General features: G+C 40.6%; 1 protein-coding gene across 5 annotated transcripts in view; it reads right to left on the bottom strand.

The window, feature by feature from the left end:
* ZEB1 (zinc finger E-box binding homeobox 1) overlaps nucleotides 1-12807 on the bottom strand; it is a 120226-nt gene extending 107419 nt beyond the window's left edge. For 3 of the 5 annotated variants that reach the window (XR_009420169.1, XM_059490516.1, XM_059490510.1), the window contains exon 1: nucleotides 12724-12807. Coding sequence is in view for 2 of the 5 variants with exons in the window: in XM_059490516.1 (XP_059346499.1) it covers nucleotides 12724-12781 (58 nt within the window). In the remaining 3 variants the exon portion in view is untranslated. Of the gene's footprint in view, nucleotides 1-11846; nucleotides 12012-12723 lie in introns of those variants that run through there. The other 2 variants (XM_059490528.1, XM_059490521.1) reach the window with 1 other exon arrangement.
* Between the last annotated feature and the right edge of the window lie 14340 nt (nucleotides 12808-27147).

Genomic DNA, 27147 nt, shown 5'->3' on the forward strand with positions numbered 1-27147 from the left:
TATCACCAGCTTCCTTGCTAAGTAGCTACAGCCATAAAAAGGTCATATTATTACAGAAACAATTCTGAATGCAAAATAAAAATGCATGTAAAGAGAATTAATACTGCTGTCAAGGGAGCAGCATTTGTGGAGCTCTATGGTATTATCAGTTTTGTTATTTCCTTTTTCCTTGGGAGAGGGGGGAGGAGGTGATGGGCAGCAGAGTTTATTGGAGGAGAGGAAGGGAGCAGAACTTTTGAGGAAGGGTTTTTGCTTAAGGCAAATCAATCCAAAGGACTGGGGAAAGTTGGTGTATAACATGTAGCTTTGGAGATCTTTGAAGGACACAATCCTTACAACAAACAGTATCCACATCCAGAACAGTCACAAGGAGACCTGGCAGCAGCTAAGAGAATGAGAAAAATAAAGCTTGTTCAAACAGTATTCCCATTTTATTTATTAAAAGTTGCAATTCATACATTTTTCTGCTAAAGCATAGATTTTCAGAGTCCATTTCAGTTGTAACCACAGCAACATATTGAACAGACCACAACAAGCAAGACTACACCAAATGTGAGTTAAGAGGTTTGTTTAATTAAGTATTTCAATACAAGTTCTCCATGTTTTGACAATACATCTGTATTCTATATACCAAATTGTTTTTATCCTGACTTGCCGGTTAGTTTGGAAGCTCATGTATATCAGAAGCTGTCTTAATATCCTGAGCAGATGCAAACCAAGAAGATCTTCCATTTAGCATAAATTTATGTACTGCACCTGTTCTGTTTTTTTTAATGGGGGACAGCACCTTTTAGAACTTGAATGCCATAAAAACAAACAAAAAAAATCTTCTTGAAAGCCGCAACTGGAAGTTACAAGTGCACAAGCAGCCACTACTGCTTACTGACACAGTAAACTATAGACAATTGAAAGGGCTTTTAAAACACTGGATTCTTACAATGGGTAAGTATAGCTGTGAAAAAAAAACTTGATAATATTCCTCATTAGTTTTCCTGCTACTATGCTTCTGCACACAGCCTCATTTGTCTACTTGAGCCAGCTCTCTACAGCCTTCTATTCCATGTCCTTCCCCAGCATCTGGACTCCCTGTGTCTTAGCCATGCTCCTGGCCCAATTTCCTTCAAATCTGTATTAGCACATCTTCCAAAAGACTTAATAAACCTAACACACTTCTGCAGGGCAGATTATGTAATCCTGTAACTAAGCAAAACATTAGAGATAAAAAAAAGAAAAGAAAGGAAAAAACCACACACACCTGCATGATGAAAATGAAACTGAGCCATCATGCTGTTACTCCCTTCCTTCCCCCACACATACACAGCAATCAGGAATAGCAAGTAGTACATCACCAATTTAGTTCATAAGTATTTTCCTGCCAGAAGAACTGTCAGCACTGCTCTGTAAAGCACCTAGGAATACTTTTGACAGTTGAAAAAAAATTAAGTTTATTTTATACCCAATAACATGATCATAAACCAAAGGCTGCTCTCTCCATCTCCAGTACAGACATCCTCCATGGCAGGCTTGTCATTTTTTTGCTTTATAATGGAGTCATTTTATTGTATGCAAGAAGCCCCAGGCATTCTGTACAGCCCATTACTCTTTGCTGCCCACATTCAGATGGCTAATCTGCTATCAGCCAGAAGCTTGACAGACAAAAGGAAAAGGCAGGAAAACAGCTCATGCAGCTGCACATGCGCACACACACTCCAGCTACAAAGTGTTCCAACAGTAGACCCAAGAATGAACAAGACACACATTGGATTGACAGTCCTACTTAAAACTATAGTTGAAGACACACAAATTCTTTAAAGGTAGACAGGTTGGGGAAATATTTAAGGAATAAAAAGCTTCATTAGGATGCCTATTAAGATACTTTAAGGCACAAACCCGGAAGACTTTACTCAGTAAGTGAGCACCTTGGAACCTTTCAAAAGTCAAACATTTTTATTCTGATAATTTGCTATACGAGACCTTCAAAATGCTTCAAAATAATGTCAAAAGTCAGGAAGAGAGTTAAATATAGGCAACTGTAAACTATTAGAACAAGACATTTGACAAGCTCTAGATCTCAGCATTTCTGTTTTCTTTCTGGCTCAGAAAAGAACTCACTCTTTTCCAAAGAGTTATATGCCAAATTATTGCGACACCATACATATGAAAAAGCAAATGCAATGAAATTATTTGCATACAGTAGTGCATAACAAGGAGCTTTTTAATTACTTTTTTCCAGGCACGTGACATAAATGGAGAAGGCTTGCAACTTCATACTAAAACAAAGAAAATGCCTATATTTGCTGGAGTTCTTAACCACCTTATTTTATTTCACTTCTGAAGGAAAGCATCTTGGTACCATTACAAGCAGTACTGCCAAAAACATTTTTTGAAGCATCAGATCCACAGACAACAGCTTGCATCAAACATCTTGTAAGAACTTCTGTCAGGATCATAAACCACTGCTGTATGTCATAATTTTTATTCAACTAAGTCTATTTGTATCCTTTACAGTTGAAAAGCTAAAATTCTCCTTGTGTGAACTGGCTTAGTTCACAGAAACAGAAAGTCTGCCACTAGTTTTATTCACTCATATGCTGAGGTAAAAGCCAGGCCCATCTTTTTAAGCCAGGCTCATCATCATGTAACCAGCACATGAACTATGCAGGCGTGATTAATCACGTGGTGAAACAGAGAACCATGGCACGTTATACTGTGTGATGTGTCACTGGAACTATTTCCCCTTTCCTAGGCCACAGCTACCAATTAAATTCTGCTTCTCATTTCTAAGGTACTATTTCACTATTGTGCAGAAAGTCTCCCAGCATTTTGATTGCACTATAGAACCAATTCTGTCTTCCAATATTTGCTCAAAATCATATTCAGTGTTCCAGGAATACAGTACATCTGTCAATTCCAAATCTGGAAAATGTACAAGGTAAGCCTTACCATGAAGGGCAGAAGTTAGAATAGCTTATTTCATAGAATAAGTCTCTGTGGTTTCACTATCATTACAACACTTATGAACAGAAATCTACCTTGTGTTAATACTGGGAGCATTCAGACCAGTCTAATAAATTAAATTATTGGATATAACTACAGATATATAGATATAGATAGATGCAGATATATATATATATATATATGTCTACAAAACAAATCTGTACTGCAAACGCAAATTGACTTTCAGCACCCAGTAGCTAGAATGTATCAAAATAGGTTGTTATAACAAGCCATCCTACAATCTGCTCCTATCTAAAGTTTAAAGTTGGCAAGAATACTGTTTTCTTGTTGCCCTTCAGACTCAGAAGTTCTGAAATCCCCTGCTGAGCCTCGTCCTGCAGATCGAGTACTTGTCTGCTTCTGCAGCCATCTGCAGCATCTCCTCAACAGCAGCACATCCCCAACAGTATTCTGCAACTTTATCTTCCTCTCCCACATGTGCAAGGTAAGAAGGGGGAAAAAATACTACATTTGCATATGTAATTATGGTGCAGCTCAGCAGTGAGCAAAAAATTACTGGAAGTTGAGAACAGATATGCCCATGACCACACCTTAGTATTTCAAATGAAAATGCTTAGCAAGGAAGGGGAAGGGACAGCAGCAGGGAAGGAAGCCAGTCATTACAGCTCCAAATCTGCTTCAAAGCTCTTATTCACCACCTCATGCTCTTTACCAGGCAAACTGTACCTAGGTCCTTCCTGTGAACAATAGCATAAGAATGAATCCAGTAGTGTGTGACTGGTTCTGTTTTGCTTGGCTTAACCAAATAGCTGTGCCAGGAATACCATGAAGAAAAGGAAAGGCTTTGGAAAGACATAAACAAAACAGGATGGAAGATTTAACAGGTTACAGATTCTGAACAGTATCTCCTTTTCCAGTCTAAGACTTAACATGACTTATAGTGGATAGCTTACAGGAACTTAAGAGAAATGACAAAATGGACTAGAAGGGACAAGAAGGAAAATCGGATACATATCTGGAAGCACACAAGGCAAAAATACCTCAAGAAAAACTGTTTAAAGTCAAGTGCATCTTAGAAAAGGGGACAACTCATCTCCCTGATGCTTCTAGGCATTAATAAAAATTATGTTAGCTTACATGAGGAGGAAGGTGTTAGGAAAACAAACAAATAAAAAGCCCAACCTGCTGCTTTAGAGACCTACCAGTCCAACAAAAATCAACTTAAGTCTTGTAGTTAAGGCCTGATTTTTCTGTTCTTTAGTTTGTCCTTTTTCAGATGGAATATATTTCCCCAGGCTTTTTTCAAATCATGCCACATTTGTGATGTTTTGTTATATCATTTTGCTTTCTTCCATATACACATCTGTGGATGGATGCCTACAAAATAGAAAGAAAATTGCCCTCACTGTCTGTCAGCTGCCTATCAAAGAGAATTGGGAAAAGGATATTTGCTGAAATAATGAAAACATTTTATATCACAATAACTGAAGGTGTTCTCTAGCATCACTGGCTCAACTAGCATTTGATCCTAACAAGGATAGGCACAGTAGTTCATAGGTAAAAATACTCTCTACCACATCAGACTCTTAACCCCTTCTAGTGCTGTCCATAAAAATCACTCTCAGAACCATAGTTCTGAGCAAGGCTTATAACTCATTTATCTCCAATGATCTTGCCAGTTCCTCCAGTGCTCCCAATCTATCACTTGACCTGTGAGAAGCTAAAAAACAGAGGAGTTGCAGAAAGAGAGGATGTCTGCATCAGAAGTACAGATTACTATGCAGTTAGTTAAGGAACAGTTGTTTCTCTTCCTTCCAATACACTCCCATATCATAGAGCGTTTTTGGTGTTTTAAAGAACTAATTTTACATGTCCTTTCACTGAACAACAACTGCTACTCATATTCACAAATCCTAACTGAACAGGATGCAATGTCATCACAGCACAGCAAACAAATTTTCTTTGCTCTCTTTTTCAGTTATAATTAAGAATACGTTCATCATTAGACATGCTCACTTGCTTTACACAGCTCTCCAAAAATAGGATCAATGGAACACATTGAAGGGAGAGCAACAAGAAAGATGCTACCAAACAGAAAGCAAATATTTGTAAGGAAACCAATAAAGGATGCCCATTTTCAGGTTTTAACCTTTGGGTGACAGCAGCTGTTAACCAAACTGCTTTGAAACAACAGGGGTAAAGTCCTCACATCACGGAGGTTGTGACAGCTGGGAATGACAGCTGAAAAGGAGAGAACTGAAACAGGCTGCTTTCAAACAGTACTGACTTTCAAAAATGAGAAAGCATATTTTTAGTTAACTTCTGCTGCTCTGAAAAGGCATGTTAAAATAAAATATATTACATTACACTAATGGCATCTGAGACAATCAGAGTGAGGCAAAGTAAAAAAGGCTCCTTTCTGGGGACAAATGTACAAGTCTAAAGAAACATGGTTAATATGTTCAGCACTACCCAACTGAAACATCTGAATCTTGCCTCACTGGTCCACATCTAGATAACAATTTAACAAGTTTCTTCTTTCTACTCTACCATCACCTATCCTGCTAACACATGAATGTAAGCTGCCAGGTACTCACACAAGGAATTGGATGTATAGGCCAAGATGCAGGAAGACTCAGTACATACATTCTTACTGCTGAAAGGTGCTTACATTCTGTGTGATGGAAGCAGTATTCTTTCTCAGGAGTACTGAAATAGATTTATAAAGCTACACTGCATTTAACTGGAGTCAGTATTTTATCCATCAAGTCTCACTGCTCTTGACTGAGATTCCCATTCTTCTTGACTGTCACTCAGGAGTACTACTTATCTATGCAAAAAAGAGATAAATAGATTATTAAATAAACAAACTGTAGCTCAATAGGAAAAATCAAAGGAATGGTCACAAAGATTAGAAAGTTGCAACTGTGAACAGTTTTTTTAAAATATCAAACTTTTGTTACTCTTTCCAACAATAATAAAATAAGATGCAAAGAACTGGAGAACCAGAAAAGCAAACCAAGACTGAGAAACACATGAGCACATAATAATTAGCTAAAAAATCAACAGAGTATTAGAGGCAATGGCTTATAAAAGGTTGAAAAACTTGCCAACATAACATGGAAATAGAAAGTAGTACAAAACAATACACTCCTAAAACCCCCTACACAACAACAATTTCAGTATTTCAAGGCATCACCCAGCCAACTAAGGTCAAAGCTATTTACCACTGTGATCTTCTCATGCAGCAGCCAAATACATTCCTCCCTGGAAGGCCAGCAAGGTGCATCAGAAATGAGGTATCAGACCTTCAGTGAGAAGCAGACTACACCCCTGCCTACTCCACTCTTCCTCCCTCATACACGCTGTGCCTCACCCATGCAGCACACATGCACACAACCCTCTACTCTCCAGCCTTTGCTTGAGGGTTTGCCTATATAGTTTTTTTTAATTACTAAAAACTTCCAACAGCATTTCCCTCAGCAGAAAAGAATCCCTATCCTAACCGATGTATTGCAGTGTCTCATGAGTGGAGCTAACCACACATCTTCACAAATGAAGATATGAGAACACTCTGCATACCCACCTTTGCCTCGTGCTGCCCAGGCAGGAGCAGCACCCACCTGCACCCACAGCTGCTTCCCACACAGCTCCACCTGTGACAAGCAGCTGTGGTGGCAAAACCTAGACTTGCATGTGTTTGTCCTGTTTGGCCCAGTCTAGTCAACTTATCAGGCCTGGCACTTATTAAGACATTCCTGGGAAAGTTTTGTTTTGAGGAGGACTTATGCTTTTTTATTTACTTACCATTTTCAAGTATTAGAAATGCTGGTAATACACTGAGACTCTTCTCTAGTCATTACTGTCACAACCAAACCAACATCTGATGAAATAATTTATGCCCAGATGTTCAACTCCAACACAGTCCCCTGAAAACCCTCCCCATCCCAGCAGGGGTGTTGATGTTAACAGTGTAGTCTTTAACTAATTCCTTCCTGACGTGATTTTTGTCTACCCTTGCATCACTGAACATAAGATTTGGAAGTACAAAACACACCAGAAGACAACATTCTACTTTTCTGGCACATCACTACATAGACTATGAAGACAGGAAACATCACCAGTGAAAATCCTATCTTAATACCATCTGAAAATGGCAAAAGAAAAAACTGAATTTTGCGTCTTGCCACTTGTTTGGTGGAAGCAAAATATTCCTATAAATATGAACGAACTTCAACAATCAAGCTGAAAGGAATAGTAACTACCAAATGACAAAGCTATTCTTTCCCTTTAAGGCACTAGATCAAGCCAAATGCAAGAGTAGTCCTGAGGATTAAAAATGGATTGGGACTCAGTCTTGCTATGGACTTCCTGTGTGACCTTGGGTAAGTCACTTGAGAATTTAGTTCTCAAAAATAACAGGCCTATTATAGCTGCCAGAATTAAGCACCAATGTTTCTGAGACCACAAATGAAAGACAGGGTTCTGCTTACTTGCCCAAAACAGAAAAGATCCTAGGTGTGAGTCCTCTTGAAAAATGTAGGTAACAACCACCAAAAACTCAGGAATATTGATGTTAATCAGCTGAAAGTTAATCTGGAACTGTACTTTGCAATACAGTAGGAAAGCCTACTTAAAAACAAAGTAATTTTTGGGTTTCAACCTCTAGTTTTGGCTTTTTGAAACCTATCATGAGTAGAACCCTTATGATTTCCAGAGACTCAGAATGTACTGTTTACAGTTGATAAAGCACACCTACTCCATTCAGCTTGCAATATCAATTAGCTAAATGTTTTTGAAGTGACTACAAACAGCTAATGACTTCAGCAATAAGCTTATATTTTTGGTAAATAATAATGACTGAATTTAGAAGCAGGGATGCTTAAGAGGCATTTGGCCAGATAATGTAGTTTCAGCAGTTTCTCTGCAACAGAGAGCAGTTGATCAAAAATCAGTTCAAAAACCCCGAGTTAAAAACCTACAATCCAAGTTTCACAAAAGTTAATTTTATTTCTTTACCATAGTAATACAGAGTCCCACACATGTTAATAGTGTCTGCCATCCCTCACTGGCATTTTAAACTCTATTAAAACAGATGTTTCCACATGAGAAAAGGCATTACAGTGATATTTTGACTTCAGAGTACTTCAGCCTCTCCCCCAGCACTGGAAAACCTCTATAAGAAAAAATTACAGGCTAATGCCACAACCGGAGTCTTGGTGGGGAAGGAAAGAGGGAACAGCTGTAGAACCCCTTCCTCCTGCTCTGTCCACAGAGGAGCTGCTTACAGAGAGCAAGAGCCCAGCCAAAGTCAGTAACACCAATTAATAGGACCGGTCATAAAGCCCAAAGTCCTCAGAAACCCCTCCCCATAGAGTCTACGTGATGTAATTAAAAATATTCAGCAGAAAATATGGACTGAATTCAAAGAAATCAAAGCCTCAAACTTCTAAATAAAAACATTGAGTGATTTCTATGAGAGGGAAGCCCATGTCAGAAGGAAAGTTTCATCTTCTTGCTACTTTTTTATTAACCCTTTCAGCAGCACATGTACAGAGCCCTACAAGCAAGGCAAACTGTTTCAGGAAACAAATTACCTTTAAAACATCCAACTGCCTCAGGTAATTAATTACCATAAGACAACCTGCTTCACAACTGTTAAAATAACAAGCACTGACTGCTGAGAGAAAAATGAAGAAATAGTGACCTTTTTAAGAGAACTCACACTATATTTCAGTAGCTAACACTAAAACAGAAATACTACTTGTTTATAAGAGAGAAGGTTTCCTTGGTCTCAAACAGTTAATTCAGCTGTCCATGTAGACCTGTTCACTGTGCCTGGAATTTTAACTCAGGTTACATTCCACAAATCCCAAATTGCAACTTTAAATTAACATTAGAGTGAAAACATGATACCTAGCAAAAAATAAAGGCAAGGGGGCAAGAGAAGACAGGCACAAGCAGGAATGGTTGTATCCCAAGTGTCACTAACACCTGACGTCCTGCCAGTAGGTAACACCTTGGAGCTAGAAGAAATACGCTTTTGCCTTATTCAAAGAGACTTACAGTCTTCTTACAGTTCTTAGCCTGGTAGCAAAACTTTATATGAGCGTGTTACCTAATAGAAATAAAAAAGAGAGAAGAACCAACTGCAAAGCAACTGAAATTGCACTCTAACAAGTCAATCGACATAACCTTTTAGTAATGAACTCACTGTGACCAAGGCTGGCTTCTATCTTCTCCTCACATGCACCTGACAGCGCACAGAATTTACCCAAATTCATACATTCCTCTTTTCACCATCAAATATGCATCTGAAAAACTGAAGGCATACTTGCATTTTTTTCAGGACATCTATACTTTACGTTGATATCTTTTCTCACTCTAGGAAGGAAAGTTTTAAATATAAGTTTGTTTTATTTATCTCACAGCATTGCTGAAGAGCAAGATATGTCACTTTTAGTTTTGCTGTTCAATAAAAACTAAGACAGTCCCATAACATACATGACAGAAGCTAAGAAAGCAACTAATCAGCCTGCAAACCAACTCAGAACAAGAAAACTTTTGCTGATATTGAATCTATTTGAAGTCTGCTCAGGAGTCTCACAAGAGCGTGGCTATGCAGATGACTGGCAAAAAATACCCAAACCATGTCTCTCTTTCCTCCTCTTCATTTTTCTACCAAAAAAGAGGGAGAAGGGAAAGAAGTAGATAGGATCAGAGACTCCCAACCAGCGCTGTGTTTCTGCTGTTATCACATTATCTCAACACTTTGTTAACTCTTCTGCTGTAGCAGAAGTTGTTTGTGTATTGGCCAGAACTAAGGACAATGACACAGGGTAGTTTTCCTCAGGTAGGAAGTGCCAGATTTCCTTGTAAGTGGAGGCCTCAATGGCAGCACCAATCGGCTCTTGGCTGACCTCCTGGAGGGACCAATAAACAAGGCAGAAAAGGAACCATCCAGAGTTAAGATGATAAGACTGTCTTTCCAGCTAGAGTTAATGCACCAGGATGGCTCCCAAACACAGAGAGAAAGCAGGGGAAAGAAAGAAAAAACAAAAGTTTACAGTGTAAGATTAGCTGTATTAAGTTTAACAAGAGATAAAAAGAAGAAAAGTTTACAATACTCAATGCCATAGCTCAGTATCATTAACTGGCATACTGGATGTCTAGTGCAATCTCTCTGTAATAATTTCATATTCTGTGGGAACGTGGATATGAAACAACATAAAAATGCTTTTATTTTTTATACTACAAACAAGCCAGTTGCTTATGCATCTCCCCTATGCCCATTCTTCATTAACAGAAGATACCTGTAAGTACCAAGTTCATTCTGCGACTTTGGGGAAAACAAAAGCCTCATACTTATTTATTTTAAAGGTTAAATGGTTAACATTTTTTTCCTATGCATTTTCTTCAGTAAATATTTGCAAGTCAAACATAAACCCACTGCTGAGAAATCTCTATTATCCAGATTCTATTATCTAACCGATCCTGATGGTCCAATGCACAATGACTTAAGTTGGTTTTAATTCCTCAATAAAAGGAACCAAAACCAGCCTAACCAAGACACACTACATTTTACATTACAGAACTAGTTGATAAAGACTCGGAGGTTTACATAATAAAGTAGGTGCAGGAATGAGATCCAAAAGTGATAAAGATGAAAGATACCTGGAATGATACCAGATCTTATACACCTTTTGTTTTCTGCAAGTGATACACGCTGCAGACAAAACGGTTTGTGCTAAACAGCCTCAAATCTGGTTTTCTAATATTAAGCACAAAGGAAAAACACTGACAGCAAGCGTGGTAAATAAATCCCTCCCTTGAGAATGAAAGCAGCAGACAGGAGGGGGCTGACATGCATGCAGGAGAAAACTAAACACCATCTTTTTTTTCTACCTGCACAAGTTGCCATTTGCTGCAGCAATCAAGGATCTTTTTTCCCCGTCGATTTCAGAAGCCAGGTTTTCAGAAAATTTCTCTCTCAAGTCATCTGTTGATATGCTTTAAGAGTATGGCATTCATATCACTGGATCTTTAAGAGAAAAATCCATTTTCTTTCCTGTTCAGGTAAACATGTTTACAGCTCCTGCACAGACGCTGGGTGGTTCAGACTCACATGTCACACATGTTGTCGTCAGCAACAAGAAAAGCCCCTTTCTCTGATCATCCACATTTTTAATAAGGCAAAGAGAAAAGCACTTTCCAAACTTACCTTTAACACAGCCAAATCATGAGCTAAATATAAATATTTACACTAGGACAAGGAATTAACAACATGAGCGTGCAAACAAGAATACTTGCTAGAAAACGCACACAGCAAAAATAAGAAACCCTTTTAAGTTCAACACAATCAAACCAACCCGTTAGCCCCTGGAAAGGCCGTCATTTATCACCACGTTATGCCCCAACAGGGAGGATTAGAGAGGTGAAGCACCGATCGTGACTCCGATCTATTTCAGAGACCGTTCACTGCATATGAAAACATCTCCGATCGCAGGCAAAGCCTTCCTATCTGTGACCCTGCACAGGAAATGCCACATAAAACCTAAAATTGCCAAGGAGGGTTACAAAATCGCCTGCTCTACATCCTATTCCGAAGAGTCGTGCTACGAGGACAGAACTACTTCTCCATTTTCCAGAAAATAAGTAGAGAGTGGGTGTTACGAGCCTTTATTTCCCCCCGCCGTGTACCTTCCCATTGCATCTTAAAGTAACACACGTACCAAAGGGGAAAAAAACACCACCCCACAGCAGCCCTTAAGCCTGAAATGTAAATGTAATTCCTTATATAGACTGCAGCAGCTGGTCACACACGCACGGAGAGCGGAGCGGGGGCCCCCGGCCAAACCGTTACCACCCATTATTATACAAACAGGTACCTCCGAAGCCAGAGGGAAGGGAAGAAACTTCGCCGCCCGCCCCCGCCGCCCGGGCGCAGCCCTCCCTTCCCACCGGCCCGGCGGGGCTGCCGCGGGGCGCCGCCGGGCACCAACTCTCGGCGGGGCGGGGAGGCGCGGAGCGGGCGGGCGGGCGCGGAGCGGGGGCGCCGGCCCGGGGCGGCCGCGCTGCCCCCGCGCGAATCGCCGCCCGCTGCGGCGGCCGTGCCTCCCCCGCGTGTGCTCCCGGGTGTGTCCCCTCGGGGCCGGCCGGCGTCCCCCACCGCCGCCCCCCCGAGAAAGGCGAGCGCCGGCCGGGGGCGAGGAGCCGGCCCGCTGCCGGGCGAGCGGGGAGGAAACTCCGGCGGGCGGCAGAGGCGCTCCCGGGCGGGCGGCGGGGCGATCCCGCCCGCGGGGCCGGGGGGAGGCCCCGCTCCGCCCGGGGTAGCGCGCAGGTAACAAGTTTCGGAGTTGGGGCTGCCGCGGCCGGGCGGGCGGCGGCCGCTCCCCCGCCGCTCCCCGCGGGGCTCCGCGTCCCCGCCCGGGCCGGAGGGCGGCGGCGCGGCCGGGGGCCCCCGAGCCCGCTGCCGGCGGCGGGGCGGTCGCGGGGCTTGAGGGGGAAGCAGCGTGTAACGGTCCCGGACAGCGGCGGAGTGCGGAGGCACCGCTAGGCGGAGGAGGGAGGCGGCGGCGAGGAAGGCTGCAGGTAGCGGATATAACGGTGCGGAGGGAGCCGCGCTCCCGGCGAGCCGCGGCGGGGGAATTACTTTGGCGCCCGCCCGACCTCCCCCCGGCGCGCTCGGGACGGCTGTGCCCGGCCCCCGCCCCGGCCCCGCCGCCGCCCCAGCGCGGCCGCGGCGCTGCCCCGCGGGTGACTGACCGTTGTTGCGGCGCGGGTTCGGCTGCTTCCTGCGCTTACACCTGGGGCCATCCGCCATGATCCGCTCGCTGGTGTCTAAATGCTCCAGTCACCTCCTCCCCCGCCCGCCCCCCTCACTCCCTCCCCTCCCCCCCGGACCTGGTTTACGACACTGGGTGGTTTTACTTTTACATCACCTTCCTACACCTAGTGCTCGCCCGGAACCTTGTTGCCACGGGAGACGGGCGCTTTACGGCAGCGCGTTTGAACGGCGGCGAGGGAAAAGTTGCGCCCGCAGGTACCGGGAGCGGCCGCGCCGCCCGGGGGGGCTCGGGCCCCACGACCCCCGCGCCGGCGGCAGCGCAGGGGGACCCCCGCGGGGCGGGGCGGGGCGGAGCCGGGCTGGGGTGTCGGTGGTCGCCGGCCCCCGGGCGGCGCAGGAGGATCCCCGCGGGGCAGCCCCGCAGCGCCGCGCTGAGGGCCCGGACCCGCGCCCGCCCCGCTCCGCTCCAGGTGCGGCCCCGGCAGCCGCCCCCAGGTACGGCGGGGCCGCACTCCCGGCCCGGCTCCCCCGGCCCGCGGGGCTGCGCTCCCGGCCCGCGGGGCTCGGCTCGCACCTGGCGGGGCGCGCAGCGCTGCGGGCGCGCCCGGGCTCACCGGCACCGGCGGCGGCTCTGGCGGGGCTGAGCGGGAACCGACAGCTGCAGCGCAGGGACGCCGTTCCCACCGTGCGCCGAGTCTGCCGCGCTCGGGCTTTCCTTCCTCGTACTTCCCGGTTTTACAGAGAGGAGGAGAGGTATGAAACTCTGCGCCTTAACGAATAAAAAGAAGAGAGCAAATTTTCACGGATAATTAATAAGCAAGCTCTGTTGTGCTTAATAAAGTTATTTAATGTATATAAAAATTAAAACCATCAAACACTTGTGCTATTTATTTACTCTTGCTTTTCAGGCAATAAAATAATTTAGTAAGTTTGCTTCTAGGCTTCCTTATTTCCCTTTTTTTTTTTCTTTATCTTGGCATGATTCTGTAGAATTTATAGTTCTGTGCTTCTGGGGAACTCTTTTATCTAAAGAAATTAAATGTAATTAAATTAAGTTTCAGTGAAAGCATTTCTCTTAATGGGATACTTTCAATAAGAAATTGATATGCTACAGAACTTGAGGCCTTCAGCTGTTCTCCACTGTCCTATTCCACATGCTCTATTTCACATTCTCTAGCAGGTCACCTCATTTCATGGAAGCAGCATAACACGTCTATAGGAAATGAACTATTGAACTGCCAGTTTATGGACATACCTTGCATTTGAAGCTCCCACAAAAGTCTGGACAATCAGAAGTGCTCAGAAAAGAAGTATTAGGCTAAAATGGGTGCAGATTTAGGTAAAGATCCAAAGCGGTATTTTCCTAATCACTTGTACCCTCAAAAATCCCCAAGCCTTGGCTTTGGATACTTGCATGAAAGCAGTGGCTGCAGGTGCCAGTCATTTGGCAGTTCTCAAAAAATCCTTAAGTTTAGGTGGATTGTTTTTACATTTGTGTCTTTACTCAGTGGTGGTTGGCTGCTGACCTCAGCATTTTAATAAGGCTCTAATGTGTGATGAAAGAAGCAAATCAAACAGTACCAAGTGCTTGATGCACTAACAGGAGTTGTTCAAAAGCATTAGATTTGGCATCATCTGGGAGTACTGAACCCCAAACATGAGGATGGCTAAGAACTGCAACATGAAACTAACTATAAGATAAAAGTGAAACTTGTCAGCTCAAATTTCAAGTGAGCGAATTACAAATTTTAAGGCAGAGTTTTGTTTTTAGTTCAACATCCTTGCTTGTAAAGTTTCTGTCCAGAACATAACCCGTGGCTGTGAAACTGTTTGCAAATGAGTGCTTAAGGTGTTTTGGAATTGTTAGATGCTTTTTATCATTCTGTGGATGAATTTGAGGATGAACCAAAATATGATGTACAATTTTTCATGCAAAGTTTTTACTTCCTTAAATTTAGTCATGTTCTTAGAAGGTAGTTGCAAATAATAAATAATATCTGTAAACATATTTGCGGATTTGTAAGAATATTCTCCTGCATATTCACACAAAGTTCCAAGCCCTCTTTAAGCAACTTTGAAGAGCTTATTTTCATTGAGTCTTGTCACTTTTCACCTCTGGATAAGAATTCTTGTCTCTTCCTTTTGAGCAATTTATGTTTCCTAACAGAATGAGAAGAGAAACAGTCTCCTGGTGTTTGTTGTGCTCATTTTCCAAGAGCCATAGTGTCTGGTTGAACTTGAATCTCCTGAGGTTTCCAAGCAGCTGGGAGAAACTGATGACAACTCGTGCTGCCCATTAGTTCCTGAAGAGCAGAACTGAAACTGGCAGGAACATTGGGAGCTGTACACTGCTATAGTTTGGGTAAATGAGAAGAGAAAAACAAAGCAACCTTGGTATATGTTATCTTTGAGACCAAGCAGGTCTAGAAAATAAAAAAAAACCCAGAGATTAATGTTTTGCATCAAGTTATTGATGACTCCAATCACTATTCATTGTGAAAAGTGTCTCATTGACAACTTGTAAATAGATATTTAGACAGGCTGGGTTTTGGGGGTTTGATTTTTAAACTTTGCTGTATTTAATCCAAGCAACTGGGCACTTCACACATTTGTATACAAAGTTCCCATTATTTACTGTGCTAAATTAAGGGTGCAGCCACTGTAAAAGAATTTTTACCTAATACATCCTTCTAATCCTGGATGCAAAGCAACTAGTTAAAATTCCTGTTACCTTTGTCATGTTCTGCAGGACATGAGCATGTTGTATATGTAATTTAAACTGGTTTGTGCTTCAAGAATGGAGAATCTGGTTTTCCATTATGGTGCACAGCTTTCAGTCTGACTTGTCAGTCAAGGATGCAGGAATTAATTAATGTGTTAATTTGCAAAATCTTAGTGAAGAGGTATATTTCTGCATCCTCCTAAATGTGGCAGTCTTGAGAAGATATCTCTTTAAAGGAGGAATTCTGAGACAGTGGTCATCCATAAGAGTTTCTAGTAACATAATCGTATAGGAGTTTAGGCAACCTAAACAGGCATATGGTAGCTAAAACATGAGATTGCACAGCTGCAGTACTTCAACTTTTTTTTAATTTATTTCCATTGTCTGAAGACAAGAATTAAAATACTTCCATAGTCATACTATGATGATGTTGTATGGATGTGCAAAAACCAGGTAATGATTCTTACAAACAGATTTTTTCCATTTAAAAAATGTTCCTGTATGTTGTGTGTTGTGTTTTGATTTATGATCTCTTAAGTATGTATCATTAAATAAAAGCAATCAGTTCTTTGTTTGTATTCCTACTCCTTATTGATGCTTATGAAGTGAAGTTTCACATTGTATCTTGATTATTCTAGATTTAAGGATGCTCATTTAGTTTAATGAATTGAGAATTACAATGGAAAACAACTCAGTGTTGTTTCTTGTGTATTGTTTCTTGTTTTATTTCTGATTTGTGGAGATTCTTATTTTTTTTTCTGATTTCCATTAGCGAAATTTTGTTTCCAATTCCACATATTTCTTGGAATCTCAGTTCCTAAAATTTATTTTTCAGTTAGTGATTTTTTCTTTTTGATTTTTGTTAAATGCACTTTTTCTCCTCTGCAGGAATTGTAGTTGAAAGATTTATTAGGAGAACAGTGAAACAGAAATACACAGTTTTCTGGAGCTGAGGAACTAATCTTGAATAAAATGTTAATTGTTGAGGTAGCAACATAGAAGTGTAGTGCCTTTCAGATGACCTTCCAATTTCTATTTATGCTTCCAAATGAATCTAACAAGTTTTGAAGGTATACCCTGGGATGCTGTACAGTCTCAAAAAATGGCTTGAAATTTTCCCATTCATTTAGAGCAGACTGTAAGTATTTATCATGGGAAATTACCTTTTTTCCACTTTCCTCATCTCATAATTTTGTTTTCTGTTTTTATACTTTACCATGAATTTACTTGTACATTTAAAGCTCAAAGTTTATGAGGTCTAATAAATTGTCATGTCTTTGCACAACTTGAGGAGATTGGACCTGCTTGAAAGATGTCAGTGTGAGGGTGTAACTCTGCCATAAATCATCAAAAAGTACATAGCATAGATAGCTATAATGACTTGCATATATGCAACTGACTTTTCTAACATCTTCTTTATTAAGAAAAAGTGTTTGTGAAGGTCACAAAGGCTTTCAAACCCATTTTGTTTCTCTTGCTGTCCTTTGCCCTTCTTGTTGCATATTGTTTTTCTCTTGAAAGCAATTAACCTATGCTGATACCTATGTCAGGTTAGTCTGCTGTAAAAATGAATGTACTAGAATACAACAAGGACCTACTCTTCCATTCTTATACTAATTTTAACTTTCATTGTGATCTCTGTTTCAGAACCTTCACAGAGCAAAAAATGATTTGAGAAAAAAATTGAAAAGGTCATTCCACATTCTTCATCCAAAAGGCAAAGAAAATCTCATGTATTCAAAATGGAATTAGAATGAAAATTTGGATATGAGTGGTGGATAGTGAACAGTTGTGGGGGTTTTTTTTTGTTTTCAAAATACGTGGAACTTCAGATGAGAATGTCTGCTTCAACACTTTATTTTCTACCACTAGATGCAGTAGCAAAGTGCTGCTTTAAAATGCTATTTTAAAAAATTACTTCTGAACTTGTGACTGATCAACTTACACTTGAAATTAAGTTAGATTGCCCGCTTTTAATAGCAGCACGTTTTCCATTCATCTTTGTTTGTGATGACTCTGCTAAGGGTTCTTATCCTTTATGCTAAATAAACACTAATGTGTTGTGAATATTTTCAGATATGGATCATGTTTGTTTGCTTCTGTAACTTCCCCTCTATTTCTGATTTAGTTCTGCTCCCCAGCCCTCTTTGCTGTTTGCTGTCTCACAGTTTTGTGCAGTTGCTCATTTGGCTCTCATTTGGGGTTATTCCCTTTGTTATGATGTCTGTACAGCTCTTTAAATCCCAACTTAAAACTGATTTCTTAATTATTTCATTGCATAATCTTCTCATTTATATCTGGCGGTTTTAGTAGTTGAAACACATTCTGATGTTAGGCATTAGTCATTTGTTATCGCTCATTTCTTGTTTTTCCTCACTTTAAGTGCATAATGTTTCTCCAGGGAATGTTTGTTAATACACAAAAGGAAAGCTGTTTTTCTGGAGCTCGCAGTGTGTCTTCTGAATACACAGAATTAACATAAAGAAAAACAGAAAAAAAAAAGTATGAGAGTCTAACAAAACAAACAAATAAATACAGTTGAAAGTCTCATTTTGCTTAAGAGACCTCAACAAATGATCAGCCAACACCATAAGGAAAAACAGATATTGCAATGGTTAATTTCTGGAATGTGAAGTGAAGCTTTGGTGCACTCAGCATAGTTTGTCTGATTCTCAGGGTTGGCAAGGTCTGTCTGATAGTTACAAACATATGGTGTTAAAAAAATGCAATATGTTTGAAACTCATATGCATAGACCAAACTTATTGGAACTACAGAGCTATGTAAAATTCAGGTGTGATTATATCTGAGTTGAGTTAATTGGAGCAGGGAACAGCAGTTCAGTGCAAGAATAATCATGTGTTGATACAGAATTGGAAAGGGATTGTGATTCTCACATAAGGCTATGCATATCAAGAATTTTGGGTTGCACTATCAAAAAGAAAAGCTTAGTATGGATCCATCCAAATAATACAGTTTTCTGTTTTCCGTTGTGGAAAAAAATTCTAAAAAGATTTTATGTGATATCATCTAGGAAATGTCTTTTTTCACCCAAGTATTAAAAGCCTGCATTAGAGTAATTATTAAGGGAGAGCAGGTGGTCCACAGGTTTCTACGAACAAAATTATTTGAAAATTCACTTTATTAGGTTCCCTGTTGTTCCTGGGGAGATTTGAACAGAGATGTCTATGGTGGGCAGTATCTTAAATCCCTGGGCTTTTGATATTATGAAGATCTTTCATTTTCTCTTATTGATGACTAGGTACTGTAAAACGACAAGAGCTCCTGTGTCATCTTAAGAGAAGAACTTTAAAACACTCTCCACACCATTTAGATAAATGCTATGGCCATTAGATTATAATGTTTCTCTAGTTCCATTATTATTTTAAGTCTTTTAAACCAAAAACATCCATCAGTACACGTGAAGACCATCTGAATTTTCTTTAGGAAGGTGAATTTCCATCATTACTGAATGACAATGGTTCAGATTTTTATTAGAAGAGAATATAATTGAACCTTGGTTTTTAATATCCTGCAGGAACTCAGTGACTACTAGGATTTCATATTAAAGATTGATCATACCCAATGCTTCATGCACGCTGGGCTTGTTCTGAAAAGCCCAAATTGGTTGCTGAAGAGCAGTTAGGTAGAGAAAAACCAAGTTTAAAGATCTGCAGGTGGTTAGGTAGAGTGAAGAATTAGGCAGATTAGGGAATACCAGAAGTAGATCTCCACATGCCCAGAGAATTTACCTGAAAAATCCTGAGTAAGAATAGAGTTCTACCTAGAATTATGTAGAAGCTGAAAATAGTAATTCAGAGCTTTGTACGTGTCTGACCATGACTGGCCATGGTTTTGCAAATACAAAAAAGCTACTGATGCCTCAGATTTTAGCTTTTATATTTTTCAGATTCTGTGCTGCTTTAGTGTGTAGTTCTGAGCTTCATATTAAGGGATGGCTACCTTCACAGAGTAGGTAGACAAAACAATTCCTTCTCTAGCTGGGGACCAAGGATAACTGATCCAAATCTCAGGCCCAAGACCATAAACAATGACGGAATGAAGAGAGAGAACAAGAAAGATAGGACTTCATAAGCTAAAGCTATAATTGGACAATTAACTCCAATATGCTAATGGACCAGAACTTATAAAAATGAGACACTTCATGGCCAGTCCTTCACTTTTTGTGACCATTTTAGGTTCATCTTGGGTGTAGCCCTGGCTGGGCTCTTGTACTGCCCAAGGTGTATCCATTGAGGCCTTCTAATAAATACCTACTTTATTCTTTAGCTCTGTCTAGCCTCTGTTCTAGGTCATCCCTGACAAGGCATCAATATCTGCTGCAGGAAAATTAAAATTTGATTTGTTTTAGGTAATTTTGTTTTATTTCAAAGATTCATTACCTGTTTCAGTAGCTGTTGGTAGGCCTTCAGTTGAGCAGTTGAGTTCTTGCAGGTGATGACTAGTTCCTGTTTAGTGACCATGGTAGGGGACCATGTGTGGGACTCAGCTGCCTCCCATAGTTTTACTTGTGGGCTATTCCTTCCAACTGCTTTGTAGTTAGATCTAGTCAGTAGAGCCTGGCACATCTCACAGGCACATAAGTGAGATGAATTCCAGCCCATCTCTTAGTCCTGACATCAGTCCAATCAATGAGATATATTTTCCTGTCATGAGGTATTTGGGGTTTTGGAAATTACTTCATTCCTCTGTTCTAATTTTCACTCATTTTTTTGGGGTGAGAAATCCTAGAATTTGTTGTCTCACCTGCAACAGATGTCTATTTTGACAAATACATTTAGATACTGTTTCATGACAAGGCCATCCTCTGTGGATTTTCATATAATGTAACACCAAAAGAAACAAAAGTACTTGTTATGGCATGAAAAAAATGCTTTTTTTCCCCCCATAAATATTTGAAATCCACACAAATGTTTATTAAACATCTGTGCAGTCTTAACATAGAGAGGATAACTGTGGAGGCCTTATTCTGCAGAGATGTACAATTCTAAAGTTCAAAGTTTGGTCCTGCAGCCAGAGGTATTTGGATTCATCATTGCAGCATCTTTCAGAGAAGGACAGAAGAAATTTGCTTAATTGTATTAATAACAGTACTTTGGTGCCATGCCATTTATTCTAAATAATGTCAAAAACTTCCTGGGATTCATTGCTAATTTTGGTGTTACATTAATTTGCAAAATGGATAAACTCTTCCCTCAATAGTGTTCTTCACCATGAATCAGGACTGTATCTACCTTGGATTCTTCACCATAGACTGCTTTGTCTTTAGTTGCTGACTGCTTCCTAAATAGTGCTCTGCTCCTAAATGGTGTTTATATGTTCTGTAATGTTGACATTGTTTCTTGCTTAAATGTTTATTCCTGAAGGTCTGAAAAATTATATTTGCAACTCCAGTTAATTTCCCCTTTGCCAGTTTGCTTATGAGCAACTATTTTTCAGACTCTCTTTCAAGGTGTTCTAACGACAGCCTAGTCTTAATCTGAGTAAAATCACAGTCACATTTTCTGTTGAACAGTAATGCACTACATTTGTTTTACAGACTCTGTAACTGCATTTTAAGGACATATGCATTGCTTGGGTGTCCATTCTCCTTAAACTGATGCATGCTGGTATGAATCCTAAGCAAACTGTTTTGGTGCCTTTTTCCCAGCCTGTTTTTCCTCTGGCATAGTGATGGATAACCCTTTCTGTTGACTTGGGCAAGATCAGAGAAAAAAAAAGCAAACAGACAGACCTGTCCATTGCTGCGACTACCTAGTCTGAAATGCCAAACTTAGCAAACAGGCTGTTCTTCATACATAAAAGAAAATATAGACACAGTACCCAGCCAGGCAGGAATCACCAAATGTACCAGAGCAAAGCCCATGGCTAAAATTAAATGGAAATATTTAATGTTCTTTTACTTGCTTGCTACACAGTGTTGTCTGTCACTTCTTACTACACCAGAGCTCAGGGTGCCTTTCTTCATTAGCTTTTCTTACCTTTCAGAATGTAAAAAAATATGCAAAACAATTTTAGTAACATTTATGATGAATATCTGTTACTACAATTGATCTGTTTGTATATATACACCCATGCATAAAGCTATTTTTAAAGATTAGGAAGGTCACAAAGGCATGGGCTTGGCCTAGATTCATGATCCCTTGGTTATACCCGCATCTGGCTGCCCCATCCTTCCCAGGAGATTACTCCCACTGCAGCCAAGGCTGCTGTTCAAATCCCCATGTATTAGCAAACTGAAAACAGCAGTAGTCCAAATTAAAAATGCTCCACTGGACCAGCAGCTGCAGACGCAGCCTTTCTCCCATTTATTTGAAGTGGCTGAAGAGGCTACTGTTTCCAGTTGTAGGATCAATGTTCTTTTCAGCTGCTCCAGCTATATCCAGCATGGATGGCAACATTACAGAATGGAAATATTAATTCTTCTCTTTTCAGGCACAGAGTTTTAATTTTATCCCATAATATGTTAGCTACATTACCCCTTCTCTTCCTGCAGCTTGAGAAGGTGTGTCGCTTGGCAATGAGTTAATGTATCTTCCATCCATGTTCAGAATAGTTTCCAAATCCTAATGATCCAGGTTATGCAAGCCCCACTCTGAAGATGATTTTGGAATTTCCATGGAAGGCAGTCCTGGGCAGATGCTTATGTGTGATTTTGATTTATACAATATATGGAAGGTCATTCATCATATCAGACGCATTTCATTTGTCAGAGTAGTCTTCCCAAATACTTTTAGAAACTAGCTAAAATGGAAAATTCCTTAAACAAGGAAAGTGTTTGACGATTCATTTGGTCTTTTCTTGTTCCAACAACTTCTACCATACTTTTAACTACCAGCTAAGGGGATATATCTCTTTTGGGGAGTAGTGTGGAGGAGTAGGTACCAGAAAAGTTCCAGATACTTTTTATTCCACTTTCCTGATGAGAAAAAATACAGGTTTCTCCAAACCTTTTGCTCTTCCCCCTCAGAATCTTAACAAATTCATCAGAAAGCTCTTTTCTTCATCAATTAAAAGAATGTTGAAAACACTTCCCTTTTGCAGTCCTACTTGGATCTAAATCTGCATTTGACATTTCATGCTACACCCAGTTCCAACAGATGTAGGCTCTGTGGCCTTGAAATTAGGTACTATGTTAAGTTATATCTAATTTTAGGCTGTGCCATATGGCTCTCCCTGTATTCTCCTAGATCGTGTATGGAAGGTGAGCGTGCTGTTTCATTACAGAGATCCCTCACCTCCTGAAGGCATGGGAACACTCTTGCTCCCTGGACCACAATCCATCTGCAGACTTTGTAGAGCCCTTCTACATTCTGGTTAAAGATATGATCTCAAAAAGGAAATAAAGGCATCAATTAATATCAGGACATTGATCCCTAGCTTGAGAATGCATATTCCCACTGTACATTCCGTAATAAAAAATATGCCCCAGCAGGTTATATTTAACAAGAAAAAGAATTACCAAGTTTAAGGATAAGTATGTAGCAGTAATTTTTCTATTTTTCCCTTTAGAAGATGCCATTTGATATTAGGGACTGGTAATCTCCAATTTTTAAGTTACTATTAATTTCAGTGAACAGACCTGTCTTCTGTTATCTGACCATCTGGGATCCTTTTAAAAGAAAAACATCATTCCAGTATTAGAAAGAATATTTTAGCTTGCCATATTTAATCAAAACATATTGAAGCAAGATGCAAAGCAGTATCAGATAAAAGCTAAATTCCTCTGTTAGATGCTAAGTGAGTATAACCTTCCTGTCTAAAGAGAGTCAAAGAGTTTAAGAAATTACTGGCTTTGGGTTATGTAGAAAATAAGAAGGAGTAGTGATTTAATAATGTTGCAGTTAAATATAATAATAAAACACAAAGATTAATATATGTTGACTATATGTTAGGACATTTTAGGGGTTAAGATATGCATTAAGCAGAGTGTCAGGTTTTTCTCTTTGCCTCTCCCATTAGGAATTAGATCACATTCCACAAGGCCAAAGGTAATCACCTTGTTTTCATTTTCCATTATGAATTTTTCAGTGCTGCTCTGTCAGGCTCTGACCACGTGCTTTCTAAACAGAGTCCATCTGACCAGTGCTGAGTGCTCTGCTTGCTGGCAATGCATCCATCACTGGGAGTGTGCTCCCTCCTCACCTGACAGCACTGCTCATCCAACTGCTCCTGGAGTGGGAATCTACAGAAGGCACTTAGAGAGACTGGGGAAGCTCTTCCCTGGAAATCAGGGCTCTTTGAGATGAACAAAGGGAGGTTTGAGATGATGCTTCACCCCATTCTGCTGAGTCAAGTTGAGGGTAATTATCCTGTAGCTGCCCTTCAAGGAAGTAAAAATGAAAAAGTAGTTGTCCTTCTTTGGAGTGGCACAGCTGACATAAATCCATTGCCCAAAAATGAATGGTAGGCAAATTTGTCATGAGGCAGCTGTGCAGAGGGATGGCTGGAAGTGGGTGTCACTGGCACATACCTGGAAAAGCTGAGAGAAGTGACAGGAGGAGAAGTAAAACCCTGCTTTGGGGAGGAAGTCCTGCAAAAGATCTTTGTTGTCCAAGTGCTGCTTAAAGCAAGGCGTGAAATGGCAAGCAACACAAGCGCCTTCTCTAGTATTTCATTCCTGCCTGGCTGGCAGAGCCACAAGGCAGAGCTTTCTGGAAACTCTCCTGGTGTGCCCTTGGCAGCCAGTGACTGCCATGGGCAGCCTCGGGAGGGCTCGGGCAGCCGGGTGGGTGCCCCTGCCTGGTGCTGCTGCCCCGGGACCCCGCTGTGCATCCCCCGGGGAAAGCACCATTGGCACCCCGTTAGCAGAGCCAGGCAGCCGGACCGGGATGGAGGATGGGCTGGTAACTAAGGATCCTCAATTAGGCAGGGCCTTGAGGCAAGAGGATAACCTATGTCTGGGAAGAAAGGTGAGGCTGTAAATCAGTGTAAGTCGCTTGAGAACTCTTGGGGTTAGTCAGGATATTTTTTTTGTGGCCTTTTGTTCATTTTCTCATTTTAATTTTATATATATATACATATACATACATATACATATATATACATACACACACACACACACACATATATATATATATAATTGAATCTATTACTTTCTATTCCTAAATGGATTAGAACAAACTGCTCCAAAATATTGAAGCATAAAAAACAGGAGAATTTCCAAATATTTGAATTAGTAATCATTCCCAGAATTTTGAGAACAAATTTTTGATACGGTGTATTACAAAAAAATAACAAAGTGACTGGTTAGTGGGACATCAGGGAGAACCCCAGATAATTACCTGAAAATGAGCAGTGTCTTGAATCTCTCAAAGTGAAGTCCTATGGATTATGAAATCCATTTTCTGGCACACAGTGGCTTCCTTTCAGCCATTTTTTACTCTTCATTTTTGCCCATCCACTTTCAGATGTAACTAATCTCCTCTGGGTGGAGATTCCAACATTACTGCAGAACTGCCCCGCTGCACATTCCGTAATAAAAAATACGCCACAACAGGTTATATTTAACAAGGAAAAGAGGAACAGAAATTGGTACATCTGCACAATGAATATAATATAACATTGCCTTGGAATTTCCTGACTTCAGCAGTGCTTCCAAAATAATAATGCATTCATAGAATTACACTTAGCTTTCTGCTTTTAAAAGGAAAATATTTGAAAGCAAAAGTATTTTCATCTTCCAAGTACTTCTGGCTCTGTGTGTGAGATAGTGGAAATAACACAGGGCTGTGTAACCACAGCAAACAAGTGGGGTGGGAATTTTGTTCCTGCTTGGCTGGACCAAACCAGGCCAATATTGAAACCTGTATTTTGAATTTAATAAGTAAAAGCTTTTTCCTCCTAAACTCCATTCATTTCTATGGATAAAAATAAAATTACTTGTAGACAGAACTGGTCTACAATTGCAGGTGACCTGCAATTACTGATGCCTGGGATTTCCATTATAAGAGGCAGGTTCTAGTTGGCTATAATTTCAGCTGTTGGTTGGTTGAAACTTTACCTGATTAGACAAGAGCTTCCTTTGCTGGCTAAATCCTGCAGCCTGACTTTTTCAAGGAACAAGTTCAGCAAAATTTTTCATCAGTATCTATCAAGCAATTAAGCAAAAAATATATTATTCTGACCATATAGAGAAGCTCTGTATTTTAAGCTTGTTTAAAATTTGGTAAAGTACTCACCATCTTGTTGGGATGTCTTTTCTGCTTTCTGTGCAGAGTTTCAGAACTTCTAGCTATTTGTACCAATTTAGTACATGGATGTCCAAAAAAAGAAAAAGAAATCCATCTACCCAAGCGTGCTCCAAAGCAGAGACAGAATTAGATCACTGAGAAACACTTGATTGATCCACCAGTAAAAATGCTGAAAGGCAGCTGAAATATGTACACATGTAACCTCCTAGCAATTTTAACTTTTGTAGGGCTTAGCTGGTGAAATGTATAGTTATTTTCCTTCCCTGTTTTACCAGTAAAATTCCCTGATATTTATAAAACTTCAGAGTGTAGATTTTATTCTCCCTTTTATAAATGAATTTTTTTAGCATCTCTGTAAAACCAAAAAAATTACCACCTGACTCATTGACTTCTTCCAAGGAGAGTAATTTCCAGAGCAATTTCCGAGGAGTTACTCTGGAAGGCATTATCAGATACTCTTTGGATACTGACATTTTTAACCAAAATAATAAAAACGTTGAAGATGTGTAAAGATGACATAGTTTTGGGATCTTGGTCAGTGAAGATTATTGGACATACAGCACTGTGTCTTAGCTCCATTCTCTGTTAAGTCTCTTTTTAGTATCCAGCTCACTGCTAACAACCGGGGTATTATTGATGTAACATACACAGAGCCTCTGGTACTTCCTCAGTGTTCCATCAAAGTGAAAATCTCTTCTCCATTGTCCTTGTATCCTCCTCCTACCATTTTTTTGCTGTCACCAATAAGACCTAAGAAATAAAAAGTTGCCAAACTTGCATTACTACTGGTAAATAAATAGCCTTATTAATGTTCACAAATGCAATACCAATCATTTGTTTCTGTGATTAGAGAAATGTGCTTGTTTTCCTTTACAGGTTACTCAGTATATCAATAATTTTAGCTATTGAGTTTTGATACTTCACTGTTTTCCCATGGGAGTATTTGGAGATAAGTTCACAAACCAGCAGGTTTAAATAGGACACATTTTTCCTGGTTTGGAAACAGCTCCTAGAGCTGGGTGTGCTGCACACCAGAGTCCAAGGGGCCTGACAAACAGGCTGACACAGTCTTTTGCCAAGTCTCCAGGAGAAACTGGTGGACATTGGGTCAGGCCCTAGAAGTTGTCTGTCTTTTCCTTTTAACTGCAGGCTTAGAGCAAGTCTGAGCAGCTTTTCCTGTGGCGAGCTTAAGCGTGGGATCAGTGCAAACACATATGTTCTTGTGGCTTCATTGGATCCAGAAAATCTGGTGGGAGTATGTCTGCAACCTAGTCGTGATTGCTGCAAGCTGTGAGCGTGACCAGGGACACTGCAGAGCTTCAAAACCTTGGGAAGACTGTGTTAAGGTTAATGACATTGGATATGCAACTGATTCACAGTATGCTGAAAGCATCTTTCCTATATAAGAGATGGAAGAAACAGCAATGTTAACTGTGACTGTTTTGATGAGTAAATTTGACACATTGCT

Source organism: Ammospiza nelsoni, chromosome 1 (genome assembly GCF_027579445.1).
Source record: "Ammospiza nelsoni isolate bAmmNel1 chromosome 1, bAmmNel1.pri, whole genome shotgun sequence".
In the NCBI taxonomy this organism is placed as follows: domain Eukaryota; kingdom Metazoa; phylum Chordata; class Aves; order Passeriformes; family Passerellidae; genus Ammospiza; species Ammospiza nelsoni.